Raw genomic sequence first — 22293 nt, forward strand, 5'->3', positions numbered from 1 at the left:
AGGTTTTTTCTTTTTTTCTTGGAAAGAAGAAAGAAAAAAAATCACATACTTTCAATCACATATTACAATATATTCAATTAATTAGGAAACTAGCTTCCTATCAAACAGTAAATACTCCACAGAGGTACCCTGGATTTATGTTTTCATAGAGTCTATAACATTAAAGCACAATCGTCAAATAACCAATAGAACTAGAAAGGCTAACTTATAATTTCCCCCCTTTTCTGTCACGGTTTTTCTTTTATATATTCCCTATATTTATACGCCCCTCTACCATCTCATCCCTATTTTTTTTTTTTTTAAATCATTTTAAACCTACAATTTATTTTATTAATTAAAAATATCACAAAATTCAGATCAAAATGTTAAGAGCTGTTCCACTAGTATCTACAAAACAAGTTTCTAAAAGAATTTTGTCTTCTAAACTAAGCACACCTTCGAAATTGTTCGGTGCCGCTTTACCATCTTTAAGAAGAAATTATGCTATAGGTCAAGATTCTTTCTTATCTACAAGCAATGCTCCATACATTGAAGAAATGTTTGAAAATTGGAAGAATGATCCCACTTCAGTCCATTCTTCTTGGGATGCTTACTTCAGAAATATGTCTGATTTGAACATTCCTGCTTCTCAGGCTTTCCAAGCTCCTCCTACTTTGGTGGGAACCCCAACTGGTAATGAAGATGTACCTTTGGGCACTGGAATTGGCCAAAACGTCAATTCAAACGTCATGTCACATTTGAAAGTTCAATTGCTATGTAGAGCTTATCAAGTTAGAGGTCATTTGAAAGCTCATATTGATCCATTGGGTATTTCATTTGCTGATGATGTTACAAAGCCTGTCCCCAAGGAATTGACTCTTGAATACTACGGGTTTACCGAAAAGGATCTAGATCAAGAAATCACTTTGGGTCCTGGTATCCTACCAAGATATGCCAAGAATGGTACTACTAAATTAACTCTAAGAGAAATCGTGGCTAATTTGGAAAAATTATATTGTCAATCTTATGGTATTGAATATACACATATCCCATCTAAGTTAAAATGTGAATGGCTAAGAGAAAGAATTGAAATCCCAAATCCTTACAACTATACCATTGAACAAAAGAAGCAAATTTTGGATAGATTAACTTGGGCTACATCTTTTGAAAGTTTCCTTTCCACCAAATTCCCCAATGACAAGAGATTCGGGTTAGAAGGTTTAGAAGCTGTAGTTCCAGGTATCAAGACTTTGATTGATCGTGCTGTGGAAATGGGTGTCGAGGATGTTGTTCTTGGTATGGCTCATCGTGGTAGATTGAACGTTTTATCCAATGTGGTTCGTAAACCAAATGAATCTATCTTTGCTGAATTTAAAGGTAGCAGTCCAGCCAAAAATGCTTACGAAGGTTCCGGTGATGTCAAATATCATTTGGGTATGAATTATCAAAGACCAACCACTTCTGGTAAATTTGTTAATTTATCATTAGTTGCCAATCCATCTCATTTAGAAGCTCAAGATCCAGTTGTTTTGGGTAGAACAAGATCTATCTTGGAAAGTAAGCATGATTTAGATAACAAAACTAAAGCTATTGGTGTTTTATTACATGGTGATGCTGCCTTTTCAGGCCAAGGTGTGGTTTATGAAACCATGGGATTTGAAAACTTACCTGAATATTCTACAGGTGGTACTATTCATGTTATTACCAACAACCAAATTGGGTTTACCACTGATCCAAGATTCTCTAGATCCACACCATATCCATCTGATTTAGCCAAAGCTATTGATGCCCCAATTTTCCATGTCAATGCCAACGATGTGGAGGCTGTTACTTTTGTGTTTAACTTGGCAGCAGAATGGAGAAACACATTCCATTCAGATGCCATCATTGATATTGTTGGTTGGAGAAAACATGGTCATAATGAAACTGATCAACCTGCATTCACTCAACCATTAATGTATCAAAGAATTTCTAAACAAAAGAATGTTTTCGATGTTTATAAGGAAAAATTAATTGCAGAAGGATCCTTTACTGAAAGTGCTATTGAAGAACATAGAAAATGGGTTTGGGGCTTATTTGAAGATTCTTTTGAAAAAGCCAAAGAATATACTCCAACTTCAAGAGAATGGCTAACTGCTGCATGGGAAGGATTTAAATCACCAAAGGAATTAGCCACTGAAATCCTACCACAATATCCAACTAATGTAGATAAGGATATTTTGGATAAGATTGCCGGCAAGATCTCATCATGGCCAGAAAATTTCGAAGTTCATAAGAATTTAAAGAGAATTTTAACTACAAGAGGTAAAACTGTTGCCACTGGTGAAGGTATTGATTGGTCTACTGGTGAAGCCCTAGCGTTTGGTTCCTTATTATTAGAAGGTTATAATGTTAGAGTTAGTGGTGAAGATGTAGAAAGAGGTACATTTTCACAACGTCATGCAGTCTTACATGACCAAATTTCGGAAAGAACATATACTCCATTGAAACATTTATCTAATGGTCAAGCCAATTTCACTATTTCTAATTCTTCATTATCTGAATATGGTGTTATGGGTTTTGAATATGGTTACTCCTTAACTTCACCAGATAATTTAGTAATGTGGGAAGCTCAATTTGGTGATTTTGCCAATACAGCTCAAGTTATTACAGATCAATTTATTGCTGGTGGTGAACAAAAATGGAAACAACGTTCCGGTTTAGTTCTTTCATTACCACATGGTTATGACGGTCAGGGACCTGAACATTCTTCAGGTAGATTGGAAAGATTCTTACAATTGGCTAATGAAGATCCAAGATATTTCCCAAGTCCTGAAAAATTACAACGTCAACATCAAGATTGTAACTTCCAAGTCGTCTACCCAACTACTCCAGCCAATTTATTCCATATCTTGAGAAGACAACAACATCGTCAATTCCGTAAACCATTGGCATTATTCTTCTCCAAACAATTGTTGCGTCATCCATTGGCCAGATCTAAGTTGAGTGAATTTACAGATGGTGGATTCCAATGGATTATCGAAGATGCAGAACATGGTAAGAGTATTGGTACTAAAGAGGAAACCAAACGTCTAGTATTGATGAGTGGTCAAGTTTATACTGCACTACATAAGAGACGTCAAGAATTGAAAGATACCGCTACCGCATTCTTAAAGATTGAAGAATTACATCCATTCCCATTTGCTCAATTACGTGAATCTCTAGATAGCTATCCAAACTTGGAAGAAATTGTTTGGTGTCAAGAAGAACCATTGAATATGGGAGGTTGGTCTTATGCATCTCCAAGATTACAAACCGTTTTGAACGAGACTGCCAAGTATAAGGATGCCAAGATTAGATACTGTGGTAGAAACCCAAGTGGTGCTGTTGCAGCAGGTAATAAGCCATTACATTTGGCTGAAGAAGATGCCTTTTTGAGAGATGTTTTCTTACAAGATTAATCAAAGCTGAAAAAGATATTCCTAGTGCATCTATGTCCACAATAATGATATTCAACCCCCCTTCCCTCCTTCCCTTCCCTCCTTATAATGATAATAATTGTAATTACTTTTATATATTTTATTTTCCTCCCTTCTTCATGTCAACATTTTTTGATTAACATCCTATATGATATTTACTCTCTATTCTCTATTTATATTTATTTTTCTTTAAAACCTTTCCTATTTATTCAAATCTTTACGCACTACGTATTCTTATTATATATAATCAAATTTAAGAAACTTTATTGTATTAATGCTTGGTTTGTTTGTTGTCAGGGTCTAGTATAGTTTATTTTTATTTAGTAAAGTTTATTTTTAGTATATATCTTCATCGTCATATATTTTTTTTATTTTTTCTTAATTTCCAGTTAATTAGCAGGAACTATATCCGATAAACCGAGCCAGTATTAACTACCAAATTAGGTAAACTGTAGCGAAAGGACCTCGTCATCAATAACAAAAATTCAAGGAACAGAAATATATTTCAAGAACTATTGAACACCTTTGAAATTTTTGACAAGATACTACCAATTATTCAACTACCCAGCATAATGTTATTACAATTACAACTCCTATCAAAAGGCATTCTAATTCTATAATTAGACCCAACTCTAATGCTCTATTCCAATCACCTTACAATAACCTTTTTATTTCACCTCTAAGGTAAGTATCGCCAGCAGAGTCCGTCTGTGTTTTGTATTGTTTTGTATTGTTTTGCAAGTTTATTTTACAATTTTATGATGTATTTTTTTTGTGTTTTATTTGTTTTTTTGATGTAAATTTTGACATGACAAATTTCCCACCCCAAAGAGGCAATGAGCATTCCCGAATCTGAAAACAGCCCCATACCTTCCGAATCGGGCAATAGCAACGCCGGGTTGCCAGATGTGGCATGTGGCAATCACAGGGCGGAGACGACCGCGTAGGCGACAGAGAAGCCCCGCAGCAACGTGCGGCTGTTCCTTTTGGCGGAGCTCATCGTCAAAGAGTATATAAGGCATCGGGAAATTCAAGTTTCTGACATCTGAGTTTTCTGGCGGCTATCTTTTCTGTCACTTAGGCCTACTGCTTATTGGTTGTTATTCTTGTCTATTTGTATTTATTTTTGTGTTTATTTAGAACAAATCATCAACTCAAAAAAAATAATAGTCTACTCGTACAATTTATATTCAAATCTTCTTTTTATCAAGTTAAAAAGCTTTCCGTAAAAAAACTACAAAAAAAAATCCTATTTATCCAACTATTTACATTCCTTTGATTATATCAATTACTTTTATTTCTATACTTTTATTTTTTCTAATTATTTGCTATTTGCTATAATTTATTCCAACTATTAAACTCTCCTTTACGTATGTATTTTGATTTTTTTCTTTTTATTTCTCATATTTCCTTCCACGTTGCTTTTCCTTTTTTTTACCCGTTTGGTTCCAGTTTTTTTTATTAAGTTTGATTTACTGGCTGAGTTTCCATATATGATTTTATTTAGAAAAGAATTTTATTCGAATTTGTTTTAATTGCTTTAATTGCTTTAATTGCTTTAATTTCTATTTTTTTTTTTTAATTAAGCTGGGTTTTCCCACCCATCCACGCCAAGAAAATGCAACAAGATTGTTTTTCATTGGACTAATGCACATTGACTATCTCTACCTATCTTTTGACTACTATCTAAAACCTTTTTTTACATCATTACCCAATGTCTATTTAATTAGGCTCTTTATTAATTTCAATAAACATCGCGTCATTGGTTATTAGAGATTTCCCAATTTGGACGCTTTTTCGTTCTGAGATTTTCGGCCTGCTTATATTGAAAAATTAAAAAGTACAGAAAAAAAATTTCCCGTCTGGTTTCCATTTTCGGCACTGAAACTGGTCCGAATTCGGGAAAACAAAACAACACAGGCACTCTACATCGCGAAATTTCGTAAAGGCAAAACAACAACATCTGTTAGAAATTTCGCGCATTCGGTCCGAATTCGGTAATGTTACCTTGGTTTTGAAAAAAAAACCTCAAATGGGTTTTCGCGTTTTGACAGGTTCATTCTTTAACCTGTTTAAGAGATTTGTTTATTCCAATCTCGAAAGGATTTCCACTTCATGATGAACTTTAACTGTTTTAAGATTAAATCACTTCGTTTAATTGATAAAAAGGGTTGGCCCAATGCTTTTAATTGAATTTCCTTTTTGTTTTCACCATTGTTTTGTTTTTGCAAGAAAAAAACATAATTAAAACAATTAAAACGATTCAAATTAATTAAAAAAAAACAAATAAATATAACGACTAATCATCCATTTTTCCAAATCTCTATCTTCTTTCACTTTCGCACTCGATTCTGATTTATACCAGTTCCTGAAATTTGTTTTTTTTTTGCCTCTTGATATTTCAAAAATCATGTTTGGTTCATTTTTCTTTTTTAATTCTCCTCTTATTTATTAAAACCCTTTTTCTACCTTCTTCTTCTTCTTCTCTTTCTCCTCTTTCTTTCTTACTCTTTGCAACTGATCAATCTAATAACTAATTATTACCAAACTATCTGCCCTAAAAAAAGATTAAGCTATCTCTCAATTGGATCTAATCCTCTTTATAAAACTTTCATAAAAATTACTAACAAAACTTTTCAACGATATTTACTCGTTTCGATCCATTCCTTTAGTCCAAACTATTATTACTATACTTTCCTTAATTACTCGTAATTACAAAAAACAAAAAAAATTTTTAACTTGAATTACTACTTTTACAATTGACTCTTACTTTTTAAAAATTTTTTATTAATTAACAAGAATACAATGAAATTCTCTACTGTTGTCACTTTAGCTGCCGCCTCTTCCGCAGTCGTCTCTGCCTTGCCACACAAGAAACGTACCACTTTAAACGGCCATAACCACAAGAGAGCTATTGCTATCCAATATGTTTATGAAACTGTTACTGTCGATGAATTTGGTAACACTTTAATCACTGAAGCTGGTGCTCAACCAACTGTTGTTGCCTTGAATGAAAACGTCGTTCAAGGTCAAGCTACTGCTGCTCAAGCCGCCACTACTGCCGCTGTTGAATCTAAAGTCACCACTACTTTAGCTCCGGCCACCACTGAACAAGCTCAAGCTCAACAAGAAGAAACTACTGTTGCTTCAGCTACTTCTACTCAAGCTGCATCTACTCCAGTTGCTACTTCTCAAGTTGCTTCCACTCCAGTTGCTCAATCCTCTTCAAGTTCTTCAGGCTCTGGTTCCATCTTTGGTGATTTATCTGCCTTCTCCAATCCAACTGAAAAATTCCAAGATGGTACCATTCCATGTGACCAATTCCCATCTGGTCAAGGTGTTATTCCAATTGATTGGATGAACCAAGGTGGTTGGTCTGGTATTGAAAATGCTGACACTTCTACTGGTGGTTCTTGCCAAGAAGGTTCATATTGTTCTTATGCTTGTCAACCAGGTATGTCCAAGACTCAATGGCCATCCAACCAACCTGCCGATGGTAGATCTGTTGGTGGGTTATTATGTAAGAATGGTTACTTATACCGTTCTAACCCTGATGCCGATTACTTATGTGAATGGGGTACTGATTCCGCCATGATCGTTAGTGAATTAGATCAAGGTGTTGCCATCTGTAGAACCGATTACCCTGGTACTGAAAACATGGTTATCCCATCCTTTGTCGAAGCTGGTCAATCTTTACCATTGACTGTCGTTGATGAAGACAATTATTACATGTGGAGAGGTCAAAAGACTTCTGCTCAATACTACGTTAACAATGCTGGTGTTTCTGTTGAAGATGGTTGTATTTGGGGTACCCCAGGATCTGGTGTTGGTAATTGGTCTCCATTGAACTTTGGTGCTGGTTCCACTAATGGTATTACTTACCTATCTTTGATTCCAAATCCAAACAACAGATCTCCTTTGAATTTCAATGTCAAGATTGTCGCATCTGAAGGTGCTACCGTAAACGGCGATTGTTCTTACGAAAATGGTAGTTTCAACGGTAACAGCGATGGTTGTACCGTTGCTGTTACTAACGGTGTTGCCAACTTCGTCTTGTACAATTGATTTTCAAGATTATTTTTTTAATATTTTATTTTTTTTTACTTATTAAACTTTGCCTATCAAAATTAAAAAAAAAAGAAAACTTTTTTTTTCTGTTTTTTTGCTAGACTTTTATAATTAAAATGGAAAGAAAAATACCCTCTAAAAAACATTTAAGAAAAAGGTGAAAGGGAAAAAATAAGTATGCAACTCAAGGGTAAGTATTATCTTTTTTTTCTTCAAAAAAAAAAATTTCTTCTGTTATGATAAATATCTCTCTGTACTATTATTATTGATAAGGATACATCAACATCAATGGACTGTTATGATTTCTATCATATTATATATATAATTATTCTTATGCTATGTATCTTTCCTTACTTATCTGTCTTATCTATCACTTTTTCTTCTATTCTTTATTGCTTACAAAAAAAGAATATAATTATATATAGTGAAATAATTAACTTTATTCCTTTTCTTAATGATCTACAATCTGCTGACCCTTTACAATTCACGTGAAGATAACACCGTTGATATCATTTCTCCTAAGCAAACTCCGATCTCGCTTTAGATCGACATAATATCTTATCTCCGAAATCATTCATATCACCGGTTATCGCCGTACCATAATGTAATATCCTCATTCTTTCCTGAAACAGAAAAACTCTCTTAGTACATCATACCCCTTTGGGAATGTCGCACCCTTCTTCGCCACATTCTTCATGGTCAGTCTCCCCGCCGTTCCTTAGTGCCCAAAAGAATCCGATTTACAGCCGCTTTGCAGAGAATCTCCGTGCAACGCCAAAACTTCTCCAGATTCCTTTTCCATTGGCTCGAAACTTATTTAGGGTATTCGGAAACATTCGGGAAACTAAAGAAGGGGCCGGGAAGTTTCGCTACAGCATATTTGTCATTTGTTTGCTTGTTTGCTTGCTTGATTACAAGAATAAAGATGATCAAAAAGTATTTTATGATTTACCTATAATATTTATTCAAATAAGGCCTTCGTTATCTCCTATTGACAGACTCCTAAGATATTTTGCTAGCAATAGTTCTTACAAAAAGTTCTTAGAAATAATTACCCCCCCCATTATAATGGATGAATGACCATGAGACAAGAATTTTTACCTTTGAATAACCACCTCTTATTGATATGGTTTAATGGGTGTAAGATTTAAATGAGTGAATCTTAATTTGAAATGGTATTTAAACAACCACTTTTCAATATCATGTATACCTCGCGTATTTTCGTATTCAAACAGTATGGTCTTCTTGTGTATGTATATATACATATATCTACTTATTAATATTCATATTCATACACGTAAGCATATATTCATATTCTTACTCATAATCATATATTCATAATCAAATATTCGTTTTAGCATTTATTTGGAATGCTGGTAAATATTTTAAACAAGCAAAATGACGATACAACAAAGCAACAGAACACCACAAATACTATTGCTAACTTAAAAGTATCATCTCAATTGGATTTCGATGAATCCGACCAAGTTACATATAATCCTGTAAGTTTCGAAAAGGATTCTATAGAAATACCCACAGATGACGATGATGATGAAGAGGGAAATCATCATGACACAACAAATGGTATGTACAAGACAAAATCACAAAACAGAGATGAACCAGATATAGATTCTCCACCTTATTCATGGTTCGATAAGAAGGAAAAGGCCTTCTTGGTGGTTCAATGTGCTTTCACAGGTTTACTTTCCTCGTTAGCTGGGTCTATTTATTATCCTGTTCTATCAGTCTTGGAAGTAAAATTCCATATTACTGAAGAACAAATTAATATCTCAGTGGTTGTATATTACGTGTTTCAAGCTGTTTCACCAACTTTAATGGGGGGGCTTGCTGATTCTTTGGGGAGAAGACCTGTCATTATAACTTCTGTTTTCCTTTATTTCTGTGCATGCATTGGGTTAGCTTGTTGTAATAATTATTCGCAATTGATTGGTTTAAGATGCTTACAAGCAACTGGTATTTCACCAGTGATTGCTGTTAATAGTGGGTTAATGGGTGATGTTACAACAAAGGCTGAAAGAGGTGGATATATGGGCCTTGTATCTGGTACTCAAGTCCTAGGGACTGCGTTTGGTGCTTTAATTGGTGCTGCTCTTTTCTCGAGATGGGGGTGGAGATCTATCTTTTGGTTTTTAGTTATTGGTTCAGGTGTTTGTCTAGTATTATCTTTATTCATCTTGCCTGAAACTAAAAGAACTGTAGTAGGTAATGGATCCATCACTCCAAAGAGTTATTTAAATAAATCACCATTATTAGCTATACCTTATTATAGAAGGAAATTACATCTAAATTCTCCTGATTATTCCACTCTTGAGAAAGGTACAAAAGTAAGCTTATGGGCTCCATTCACAGTTATGAAGCAATGGGATATTTCTTTGATATTATTAGTCGCTGGTATTCAATTTGCAACTTGGACCACTCATCAAACCGCGTTGACAACAGCTTTGGCAAAGGATTACCATTTTTCAGTGGTAATTATTGGTGTATGTTTCTTACCTTCAGGGATTTGTACCATGGTTAGTGTTTTATTAACAGGAAGATATTTGAATTGGCTATACAATAGAAAATTGAATAAACATAAAATATGGTATGAAAAACAAAGACAACTGTTATTAAGTGAAAACAATAACGATGAAAAATTAGTCTATGATATCATGCATAGGGATTCTACTTATGTTTTCAACCTTTACAGTGCAAGATTACAGCCTGCCTTTGTAACTTTATTTGGTAGTTGTGCTGGATTTTGTGCCTTTGGTTGGTGCATCGACGTACATGCTCCAGTGGCTGCTGTGTTGTGTATGAGTGGATTTGGCTCCTTATTTGCTAATTGTGTTTTAACAATGTCTACCACATTAATGGTAGATTTATTTCCTTCAAAGGCATCTACAGCTACAGGATGTTTGAACCTTTTCAGATGTGCATTATCGGCCATCTTCATCGCTTGTTTAACAAGAATGGTAAACCATATGTCCTACGGTGGTGTTTTTCCTTTTTATCAGGGTTAATAGCATTCTCGGCTCTCTTCTTGATATTATTACTCCATTTAGGTAAACAATTGACTTATGAGAAACAATTGGCAAATGCTAAATTAGTTCAATTGGAGAACACAAATAACCCAGAGTCGTCGTCAAATGATAACTCTGATTCAGGTTCAAGATTAGAAAAGACAAGCTTAACTAACGAAGATTCAAGCTTGGCAAACATAGATTCGGGCTTGGCAAATGTACAATCAAGTTTAGAAAAACAAGAAGCTTTCCACACTGATTCTTACGATAGCCAACAAACCACTGTATGAATCTTGTGTTTTTAATCCAATTATACGTTTTTCAGAACGAATTACTACTAGTATTGCTTTTTTTTTATTTCTTTATACACACTACTACATTTTTTTTTCCAGATATATTCATCTATACAATATACATACAATATACTCGATCTACAATTTTATCTCTGTGCTAGGATTTACTCCACAATTATTCCACATTCTTTACCTAATAAGAAACGATATTTTTTCAGATACAAATCCTCGGCTTACAAGTATTTCTCTACCGGAAAAACTTCAACATTTTCGCATTAGGAAATCTATCCTATTTTTGACTATGATGTAGCGTCTAAAAAGAAACGATGAAGAAAAAAAATATTTTAAAGAAAAAAAAAGTAGGAGTATAAATATATAGTGTCAGGAAATTGTTACGCATGGCTATATCTTCATCTAGTCATATTTCTTTTATTATTTCATTAGTCATTAATACTTAATGTCAATTACCATCAATTTTTACAATATCCATTACAATATATCTATCCGCACATATTACATGTCTTTAGAAATATAACAAAGTTTTTTTGTCTTTAAAAACATCCTATAACTTTTAATTTTATTTTTTCTAAAATGGTTTCCAAATTATTAGAAAATAATAATAACAAACTTTCAAAAAATTCTATAATGGAAGATAATTGGAACAGTCATTCGCAAATTTCTCTTTCAAATAATGGGTTGATTCCAACTGATGAAGAATCAGATATGGATTCTTATAACCCAATTACATTTGATCAAGATTCCGTAGAAATTGATAAATTGGATGAACCCATTGATACAACTTCATTATATAAGACCAAATCGGGACAACATAACGAGCCTACTTTAGACGAACCTCCATATTCAAGATTTGGTAGAAAGGAGAAAATATTCTTAGTCATTCAATGTGCATTTACAGGCTTATTCTCTTCAATAGCAGGCTCTATTTATTACCCAGTCTTGTCAGTAATGGAAAAGGAGTTCTATATTACCGAAGAACAAGTGAATGTTTCTGTGGTTGTGTATTTCATTTTCCAAGCATTATCACCAACTCTAATGGGGGGGCTGGCAGATTCGTTAGGAAGAAGACCAGTGGTTCTTTCTTCAATTGTTTTATATTTTTGTGCTTGTATAGGTTTGGCTCGTTGTACTAATTATTCTCAATTAATTGGTTTAAGATGTTTACAAGCAGCTGGGATTTCTCCGGTTATTGCCGTAAATAGTGGTATTATGGGTGATGTTACAACAAAGGCTGAAAGAGGTGGATATATGGGCCTTGTATCTGGTACTCAAGTCCTAGGGACTGCGTTTGGTGCTTTAATTGGTGCTGGTCTTTCTTCTAGATGGAGTTGGAGATCTATCTTTTGGTTTTTAGTTATTGGTTCCGGTATATGTTTAATAGTCTCTATTATTGTTTTACCAGAGACAAAGAGAACAGTTGCTGGTAACGGTTCTATTACTCCAAAAAGTTATTTAAATAGAGCACCAATTTTAACTTTACCTTCAGTAAGAAGAAAATTACATTTAGATTCACCAGAATATTCTACCTTAGAAAAGAAAAATAAAGTGAATCTATTAGCCCCATTTTCTGTCATGAAAGATGCAGAGGTTTGTTGTTTATTACTGGTGGCTGGGCTACAATATGCTACTTGGACTACTCATCAAACTGCTTTAACTACAGCACTAGCTAAAGATTATCATCTACATGTGGCAATTATTGGTGTTTGCTTTTTACCTTCTGGTATTTGTACCATGATTAGTGTTGTTACCACGGGGAGATACTTAAACTGGATATATTCAAAGAAATTAGCTGCTCATAAAGCTTGGTTTGAAGAACAAAGGAAAGAATTATTAAAGCAAAATAATAATAATATAAGGTATGTGGAAGATCTAATGACAAATGATCCAACTTATACTTTTAACATTTATAAGGCAAGATTGCAACCTGCTTTAGCCACTTTAGTTTGCAGTAGTGCTGGGTTTTGTGCTTTTGGCTGGTGTGTTGATGTACATGCTCCATTAGCTGCTGTGTTGTGTATGAGTGGATTTGGTTCATTATTTTCGAATTGTATTTTAACTATGTCTACTACATTGATTGTGGATTTATTCCCTTCAAAGGCCTCGACTGCTACTGGTTGTTTAAATCTTTTCAGATGCTCTTTATCAGCCATTTTCATTGCTTGCTTGACTAAGATGGTAAAACATATGACATATGGCGGTGTTTTCACCTTTTTAACTTCAATTACTGGTTTATCAGCATTCTTATTATTAATTCCAATTAGTATGGGTAAACAATTAACACACAAAAAACAATTAGAAAATGCTAAATTATTGAAAATGGATCATATTGAACCATTAGGAAACGATGAAGATTCTAACATTTCAATTCAAGAACAATACGATAAACATTCTTTAAAATAATAAGCCAAGACATTTAAACGAACTATATTGGCACTTTAACATTACATAATCAAATAACTTATTTTTATTTACAACATTATATATCATTTTTACACATACTACTTATTTTAATAATTAATGAACTTCTGCATAATTTATGAATTTTCTTTTTTTAACATGATTTTTTAATGGAATTTTTCAAAAAAATAGGTATTAATTACTAATGAAGAAAAAAAAGAGAATAATAGATATTAGCAAATTGAAATTGAATAATAATAATATACACAATGAGTGTAGAACTTTAGAGAATTGTATAAATTTATATAATCTTTGTTTTTATATATATCAAATTACTTGTGATATGACATAATATAATTATATAAGTAGCTGTTTGAGGGTGGCAAAATAATAATAACATGACAAATTAACAATATCTTTTTAATAGAGAAAGAATGAGTAAAAAGGAAAAAAAACAACCAAAAAATCAAAACAACAACAATAAAATATATATTCAAAAATAAGTTTCTATCAAACCAAGTATTATTATGTTTTAAAACTTGCATCATTTATAAGGAATCTTTCCAAATTAAGATCCACCCCTATAGTACTTTATTAGTTTATCGGTTTTTTATTTTTAATTTTTTTTTTCACTAGAAAGATCAGTTTAATATTATTGATAAATTAATCAGCTAGCCAAAGCAATATATTATAAATATAATTATTCATCTTTTTTTTTCTTAATTCTAATCGTTCGAAACCCAGATTTTTAAATCATTGAGAAGCACATTGGACACCTTCAGCACCACCATGAGCATCTTCATCGTCAGAGTCATAACTTTGACCTCTACCATTACTTGTTCTATATTTAGCAGGATCATAATCAGCTAATACACATTCTTCAACTTCAGCTTTAGCTGGGATTGTAACTTTATTTCTTGGTGGTAAGATTTCTTCTAATTTCTTTAGATTGCTTTCATCAGTGAAGTGGTTTTCTGGGAATTTAATATTAAATTGAATAATCAAGTTGCCATAACCACCATATTTAAGAATTGGCATACCTTTACCTTCAATGACTTTCTTAGCACCTGGAGCAATAACTTCACCTGCGACAATGGCAATTTTTAACCATTCACCAGAGACATGTTCAAGAGCAAATTCACCACCAGCAATAGCAGTTAATAAGTCGATTTCAGCCAAGTATACTAGATCATTACCAGATCTTTGGAAATGCTTATGTGGTTTTTCATTAACGACAAAGACGACATCACCTGGGATAATATCAGGAGCTTGATCTGATTCTCCCTTGAAAACGATTCTTTGACCATCTTTCATACCTGGTTCAATCTTAACTTCCAAAATTTTTCTTTCATTAGCGATTTTCTTACCATGACAACTCTTACAACGACCTTTTGGATCGATGATATCACCAGTACCATGACAAACATCACATTCTGTCTGGAATCTTTGAATCATCGGACCCATTTGTTTTGTAACGAATTTAATACCTTGACCACCACAACTAGAACATTTTTTCACAGCATCAGCCTTACCACCACGACCTTCACAAGATTTACATAGGATTTGCTTGTTCAAAGCCAACTTGGCAGTCCTACCTTTATACAGTTCCTCCAAGGTGGCAGCGATCTCATGTTTGATATCTCTACCCTTTTGTGGACCTCTTGGTCTTTGTGAAGCACCACCACCAAAAAATTGGGAGAAAATATCATCACCAAAACCACCAAAACCACCAAAACCACCTGGACCACCTGGACCACCACTCGACAAACCTTCTTCACCATATTGATCATACACATCTCTCTTTTCAGGATCGGACAACACTTCATAAGCAGCAGAACATTCTTTAAATTTTTCAGCAGCTTCTGCAGTTGGATTCTTATCTGGATGGTATTTTAAAGCAGCTTTTCTATAACCTTTCTTAATTTCAGATTCAGAAGCAGTAGGAGAAACACCTAGAATATCATAAAACTTAGTATCCTTGACCATTTTTTGACGTTTACTATTGGTATTATTATTAGTTGATTGATTATTACTATTAGAAGATGAGGTCGAATTAGATGAATTAAACAACTTGAACGGATCTTATTATAGGAGGGGAGTGAGGGAGTAAAAAATTCGTGGAATTGGGATTGGGGAAGGGGAACGAAATCTATAAAAGTAATATACTAATATACTTGCTTAATATTCTGAAATATTAACTAAAAAAAAGTTTAAAATGATTTGTAATGCGATATATTATATCGAATTTTTTTTTTTTTTTACTAGAAGTAAAATCGTAAATAAAATAAAATTTGTGAAAAACTCACGATGAGGTAAAATGGTATTTGACGAATAAGAAAAGTCAAGAAAAAGAAAGAAAGATGAGAAATTCGTAGAACGTTGTGGAATCGTGAAGAAATTGCAACGGAAAATGGAAAACGGAACGGAAATAAGAATTTACCAAAATTGGAAAAATGCGGAGGCGTCACAAAATCTGCGACACAAATTGTACATTGAGATTTTGTGACATGCAAGAATATATATATATATATACACATGTATATAAAAACAATATATATATGTATATATATGCATAAACAATGGAAATATGATAAAGTTGTATTAAAAAAAGAGACTATATACAAGATCATCGTTTGATATGCTAATGCTAAAGTAATGGTGATTGGATATGCTATGAGTGTGAGTATGAGTGTACCTCTGTATATATACTATGTATATTGGAGAATATTTCTATTCACTATTATTATGATCATCGTTTTCAGCTTCAGTGCCAATCTTTGTTATTGTGCTAGTAGAAAGTATTTGAACATTGGGAATGATAACGTCTGGGGCTCTTAGAGTCGAACTAATGGGTAAAGAAGTAGATAGATTGCTTGAAATTGTATTTTTATGAAGCGAGTTTGTAATAGGATTAACACTTCTTGATAAAATAGTTGGTATATTTGGAGTGGGGTTTTGTGCAGAGAAGGAAGAATTGTGATTTGATTGGTATGCGCTTGGTATTTGAGAGTATGCTGTAGGACTGGAAATAATATTATTGCTTTGGTTAGTATTTTGCCCATTGACTGCTGTATTTACATTGGTGTTGTTGAAATTGATGTTTGAATATTGATTCATAAAAGTATTAAATTGTTGTGAGATACTTTGTGGTTGAGTTGATTGCGTTTGATTTGATTGTGTTTGACTCGTCTGTTGTTGCAAGTTTATTGAATTTTGATTATTTATCGATGATGCGTTTAAATTTTCATTAGCTGTAGGATTCATATTTGAATTAGGGAAAAACATATTTTGAAACATCAAATTTTGTTCAGTATATCTTTTATCCATAAGATCTACTTGATTCTTTAAGATATCTACTTGATTTTGTAAATTTGTAATAATATTATAAATAGATTGAAACATTGTATCCATATATTGTTTCTTATCACATTGAATCATTGATGCTGTATTAATATTTGAATTATCTTGATCAAGCATCGAGGAATTTATGTTTGTACCATGTTGTTCGTTATTATTACTCGAATCATTATTTATATTTTTATGCGAATGCACATTTTTCAAAATAATATTACCATTAGAAAACCCAAAAGTCTTCCTAATTTGTAATAATAAATGATTTAATTCATTGTTATAAATCGTAGTTGAATCATTATGATTAGGATTATCTGTTTCATCAAATTGTGATTGACTAGATAAATTATTCATTGGAGAATTATTGATTTTAAATGATTTTAAATATAATACTTTAAATCTATCATGACATTGTCTTGGATTTCTTTTAATAGAATATTCAATTAATAACACTTTAGATATTTTTAACCAAAAATTTTTCATCGGTTTGAAAAATTCTACATAATTTAATAGATATGAATAATTCAATAAAACTTTTAATAATGCAATGTTTTCCATTTCTTTCCATTTTTTCCTAATCTGTCTTACATTGTTAGAATCATTGTGGAAAGTCATATTATTAGTATTATTATTATTATTAGTAGTAGTAATTACATCGGAAGAAATTGATTTGGTAAACATATTACCTGTATTGTTAATATCTGTTTCAGAACTCTTTATACTTGAATTTGAAGAAGTAGATGGATTATTAATTTGATCCGATTGATTATTTAACGATGAATTTGAAGTTGAATTTGAAGTTGGTCTTAATTTTGACGATGAAGATGATACCGAAGAGGCAGTAGAAGCAGATGAAACAGATAATGACGTCTTTGTAATTGTATTTGTATTTATAGAATTAGTAACTTTATTTATATTGTAACTATTGTTTCCAATAGCATTAGTACTATTAAGTATATTAACATTCCCAATTTCACTCCCATTCCCAGTTCCATTATAATTTGAATAATAAGATGATGATGATGAAGAATTTGGTTTAAATATAGTAGGGATAGAGCGTTGTAAAATAGGGCCTGATTTTATTAATGCATTAGTAGGAGAATTTATATCATTATGATTATGATGAAGATGATGAAGATGAAGTGGTATTGAATTTTTTTTCAAATCTTTATCATTGATAATTCTTTTTATATCTACTATCGTAGTATTGTCAGGATTATTTTTATTGTTGATGACTACATTCTGATTTAATTTATAGTTATTATTTTTAATATTTTTACTAGCAATAATTCCTGCTAATTTATTATTAGAATCTAAGATTTTATTATTATTGTTATTTTCAGAAACATTATTGTTGTTATTATCATTTTGAGATAACAAAGTAAAATCTGGTTGGAATAATTCCATCAATATAATAGTAGAATAGTGTTAATAGTACCTCTATTTTAATTCACACTCTATTTGCTTTCTTTTATATTTTTTTACCTTTTCTTTCTTCTTATTCTTATTAGTTTTTATTAATTTTACAGTATTTTAATATTCTGTAGTTTTATTATAATATTCTTTGTTTTATTCTACAATTAATTGTTTAAAATTACGACTTTGCACAATTGGAACAATGGGGTTTATGATTGTTTTTGGCAATAGCTATATGATTCATTCAAAAAATTGAGTTGAAATCTAAATGCATAAGAAGAAATAAGGATAAGGCAAATTAAGGAAAAGAAAGTGCAATAAAAGAAATTAAACGCTCTATTTAAAATAAACTTTGGTCAGGGTCCTGAGAAGACGGTAGAAATATTTTTTTCTTTTTTTAAAATTAAAAAAACAGAATAAAATAAAATAATAACGCAGCACCTTTCGATGAACAAGCACAAGGAAAGAGAGAAGGGTACAATAGGAAACAATTTTGTGTCAAACAAAATTTAATCTTAAATAACATAGTTATTTATTCAAAATAAATTATCGTATATGAGCTTAAAGAACGAAAGAATCAAACAATCAAACAAGAAACTAGAACCATCATCCACTATACATTGATATTGCAATGGAAAATAACAGATTACTGGAAGAAAACATAAAATAGCTCATACAAGGTGGAAAAAAGACGGCGTAAACTGTAATTTGACTCAAGGTTTAGTTTTGTTCAAAACCTAAACTTCGTAGAGAAGCTATATTAAGGAAGCTAGATATAAGCCTGTAATCCGCAAATATTTTCAGTCTAGCTACCCTCAACAACGGCTCCACAGAGATTTCGCAGAGGGTCCTAATAATAGTTCCTGCCAGCGGTGCCTTGTAGAAGAGCCTTCTCAAGTCCCACCTGTGTCAACATTGACTTTTCACCGACTCTTCAACCAAAACTGGTCTTACGACTACTTGAAATGGAAGATTTTGATGTGGAGACACTAATGTAGCACATGAAGCCTTTTGTTACAAACATTCCTGATTCAGAGCTTACTGCATAAACACATTCTCACCCACTTGCCCAAATTGGTAGCCTGATTATTGGTACAACGACATCATTACTGACTTTAGACCGTCTTCATACCGAATCCATACTAAGATTTAGAACAAACAAACAAAGTGCTTTTGTCTGGTGGTTCGATAGACACGGTTTTTTTGGCTTCGGGCGAATAAATTTAATCTCCGGTAGCGTGAACAACAACAGTAGGTTAACGAGATATAATAATTTTAATCATTATTGCCTTAGCAACCAGATAAAGGAATATCGTAAAACTGAATTGACCATTAAATTAAATACTCGAATAGGCTGGGGTCTAGATAATTTCCAAGACCACGATTCATTTTTCATCTTAAAAGGCCGATAGTTTCTTTCCCCATGCCACGGGTGTCCCCTACACAACTTAGAAAAGCTCGTGACGTACATAAGGTTCTTCCTTATTTGCTAGCTCCCACACAGGGTTCACAAAATATGGCATTGCAAGAGCTTCGATGGCTGTCTCAAAGCTTTAAAACGCGGCTCTCGTTGACTTGGGCGTGCCGTAAAAGGCATTCGAATTATCCATTGCAATACCTATTGGGAAGTCAACCCTTTAATAACTTGGAGGTTCTGTGTGAAGAAAATGTATTGATCCCAAGATGGGAAACTGAAGAATGGTCAAGAGCCATCTCTGTAGCGCTTGAGAGATCATTGCGACCAGACATGAATCAACTAAACATCGTGGATCTTTGTTCTGGAACTGGTTGTATCTTACTGTCTCTACTGTCATATTTGGAACCGGACCAGATAAAAACAGCTATTGGTGTTGATATTTCACCAATTGCAATAGAGTTAATTAAAAAAAATATAATTTTTAATCAATTAAATTTATATGATGTCAAGTTGATTCGAAAAGATATAAATAATTGTCAAACTCCGATACATTTTGAAAATCACATAGATATTTTAACTTGCAATCCACCATACATACCGACCTTGAATTATAATTCTTCTGTGTCAACATCTGTAAAATTATATGAACCTTCTTTGGCATTAAAGGGTGATTTAATTTTTTATAAAACGTTGTTAACACGTTATTTACCATTCACAGATTCCTTTTTTTTGAATTTGCCAATAGTAACCAATTTAATTATTTTAAAACATCATTAGATCCAAGAGTTTGGAACATTTATCTTAAGAAGGATTCGAATAGAAAAGATCGAGTGATCTTTGGTTATAGAAAAGACTGTATCAATAACACGATTGATTTTGCCATTTTTGAAAACTATTTTATGAATCAATTATGAAAAAGATGACGAATTGTAATTGTAATTGTAATTGTAACCGTAATTGCGCTGTTATTAAATTTTTATAAAGGAAAAAAAGTTATGTAAATTAGGTTATGCTATTTATTATAATTTGAGATTTGCATTTTTAAATTCTTGAATTTGGATTTAAAGATTTTCCAAAAAAGAAGGCTTTCTCACGAACATGGATTTCTATATTCCCTATATTTTCCAAATAACACCTGCGGAGTTAATTTTATTCGAAATTTATTCCCATCGGAGAAAACTTAAATAGAACAAAACAAAACAAAACAAAACAACAAAACAACAACACTGAAATGTCTGTAATAATTGGTTATATTTTTTGTTTCTTAGTTTCAGCTTCAGTTTCTTCATTCTTGGTTTCTGATATGTCTTCTTTTGGTTCAATTTCAATGCTTGGAATTGGTGGGGCAGGTTCTACTTTTAGACTCCACATCAAATAACCACCACCACCTCTCATAGTCATTAGAGGATGCAATTTACCACGAACACTTTGATATGGTCTACACCTAGTTTCCATTAACGTTGGTGCCAGATAATTCAAATCAGAATATAATTCATGCGATAGTTCCAGTAGAATTTCCTTAAATTGACTGTAACAGATGATACTTCTACTACCATGAATCTTAGGTCCTAATCTAGGTATTAATTGAGTCAGTTGCAAAGTACTGGCTACTATAAGACCATCATATTTACGGTCATTTTTAGTCAATTCAACAATCTGACACTGTTTATAGTACCCCTTAATACGTCTTTGATAAACATTTCTTTCACCATTACTCAATTTACTTAATTCTTCTCTGGTCAATTTTGTAAAACCATTATTTATTTCTTCTTCAGTAGGTGGTTCAAAGAAATCTAGTATGGAAATACTTTTAATATGTTTTTTAATAAATTTCTCACTATAATTGGAGAATTTTAATAAATCCAAGTTTACGTGTTCATTTTCATGGATAACAATAATTTCACCTTCAAATTTTTTATTTTCCATGTCATTTTCTGTAACATGACCAAACATTCTTTCCATCATAAAATATACTAAAAGACCACCAGTCTCATCAATAACGAGATATTTACCATTAGATTTAACATTCCCATAGTTTAAAATCATACCAATACTTTCTTCAGACATATCCATGATTCTTTGAATATCACCTTTATCTATTAAGTAATTTAACAATAATCTACCAGTCATTTTATGAACAATAAATTCTTTAGAAAATTTAGATTTCTTACGATTTAAATATTTTAATTGAGAATATTTGGTCTTCAAATTAAATTCTTTATGTGATTGAATGATTTTATTAATAATATCTTGACTATTGGTATTGGCATACTGTTTTTTCATTTCTTCGATCTCAGCCATACTTAATTCCTGAATCTCGCTTGGATTACCTTTAATATTAAGATTTTTATTGTTTAAACTATTTTCATATTCTAGTTCATCCGCTATGGTGCCAATGCTATCAGATCTATCTTCATTATCATCACTAGTCTCATTAATTGCTGGAGTTTCAATCATTAATTTAGCTTTACCAATTGGTATTTTCTTTTGCATATGCTTTGGTTTCTTTTTTTCTTTAGAATCTTCAGCAAATCCCTCTTCGCCTTCCTTAACTTCATAGTTAATTTCAAACCTGCTACCTAATGGATATCCAATAATATCATTAATATAAAATGCACCAAATTTTCCTAACGATATTGAATTATTTGGCCTCAATTCAGCAATCTTTAAATTACCAGATGGTAATTCTAAAACAACATGTTGGTTGAATGAAATCACTTTAGATGAGTCCATGTTTGTACAGTTTGCTACACAAAGCTTATCTCAACTATAAAACTTTTTTTATTGTTTACTTCATAAATATTTCTGTATGCACACTATAATTAGCTCATCGCTTAATTTTTTTTTTTGTTAAAGATTTTGACGAAATTTTT

The 22293-nt window shown here is 32.2% G+C and overlaps 8 protein-coding genes across 8 annotated transcripts; 5 read left to right on the forward strand and 3 right to left on the reverse strand.

The window, feature by feature from the left end:
- Nucleotides 1-362: 362 nt before the first annotated feature.
- Nucleotides 363-3419, forward strand: KGD1 (alpha-ketoglutarate dehydrogenase KGD1; the record flags this gene model as incomplete). The annotated part of the gene is made up of 1 exon (XM_004180902.1): nt 363-3419. One exon carries the CDS (start codon nt 363-365, stop codon nt 3417-3419), a length of 3057 nt encoding a protein of 1018 aa, XP_004180950.1.
- Nucleotides 3420-6242: 2823 nt separating this feature from the next.
- On the forward strand, nt 6243-7502 carry TBLA0E03780 (SUN domain-containing protein; the record flags this gene model as incomplete). The annotated part of the gene is made up of 1 exon (XM_004180903.1): nt 6243-7502. One exon carries the CDS (start codon nt 6243-6245, stop codon nt 7500-7502), a length of 1260 nt encoding a protein of 419 aa, XP_004180951.1.
- A 1373-nt stretch (nt 7503-8875) lies between these two features.
- Nucleotides 8876-10528, forward strand: TBLA0E03790 (MFS transporter; the record flags this gene model as incomplete). Its single annotated transcript, XM_004180904.1, has 1 exon — nt 8876-10528. One exon carries the CDS (start codon nt 8876-8878, stop codon nt 10526-10528), a length of 1653 nt encoding a protein of 550 aa, XP_004180952.1.
- An 884-nt stretch (nt 10529-11412) lies between these two features.
- On the forward strand, nt 11413-13239 carry TBLA0E03800 (MFS transporter; the record flags this gene model as incomplete). Its single annotated transcript, XM_004180905.1, has 1 exon — nt 11413-13239. One exon carries the CDS (start codon nt 11413-11415, stop codon nt 13237-13239), a length of 1827 nt encoding a protein of 608 aa, XP_004180953.1.
- Nucleotides 13240-13989: 750 nt separating this feature from the next.
- Nucleotides 13990-15222, reverse strand: YDJ1 (type I HSP40 co-chaperone YDJ1; the record flags this gene model as incomplete). The annotated part of the gene is made up of 1 exon (XM_004180906.1): nt 13990-15222. One exon carries the CDS (start codon nt 15220-15222, stop codon nt 13990-13992), a length of 1233 nt encoding a protein of 410 aa, XP_004180954.1.
- A 744-nt stretch (nt 15223-15966) lies between these two features.
- Nucleotides 15967-17994, reverse strand: TBLA0E03820 (uncharacterized protein; the record flags this gene model as incomplete). The annotated part of the gene is made up of 1 exon (XM_004180907.1): nt 15967-17994. The coding sequence occupies one exon, from the start codon at nt 17992-17994 to the stop codon at nt 15967-15969; it is 2028 nt and encodes a 675-aa protein (XP_004180955.1).
- Nucleotides 17995-19426: 1432 nt separating this feature from the next.
- On the forward strand, nt 19427-20197 carry MTQ1 (S-adenosylmethionine-dependent methyltransferase; the record flags this gene model as incomplete). The annotated part of the gene is made up of 1 exon (XM_004180908.1): nt 19427-20197. The coding sequence occupies one exon, from the start codon at nt 19427-19429 to the stop codon at nt 20195-20197; it is 771 nt and encodes a 256-aa protein (XP_004180956.1).
- A 471-nt stretch (nt 20198-20668) lies between these two features.
- GCD10 (tRNA 1-methyladenosine methyltransferase subunit GCD10) lies at nt 20669-22153 on the reverse strand (the record flags this gene model as incomplete). The annotated part of the gene is made up of 1 exon (XM_004180909.1): nt 20669-22153. One exon carries the CDS (start codon nt 22151-22153, stop codon nt 20669-20671), a length of 1485 nt encoding a protein of 494 aa, XP_004180957.1.
- Nucleotides 22154-22293: the final 140 nt, after the last annotated feature.

The sequence above is a fragment of the Henningerozyma blattae genome, chromosome 5 (genome assembly GCF_000315915.1).
Source record: "Henningerozyma blattae CBS 6284 chromosome 5, complete genome".
NCBI lineage: Eukaryota > Fungi > Ascomycota > Saccharomycetes > Saccharomycetales > Saccharomycetaceae > Henningerozyma > Henningerozyma blattae.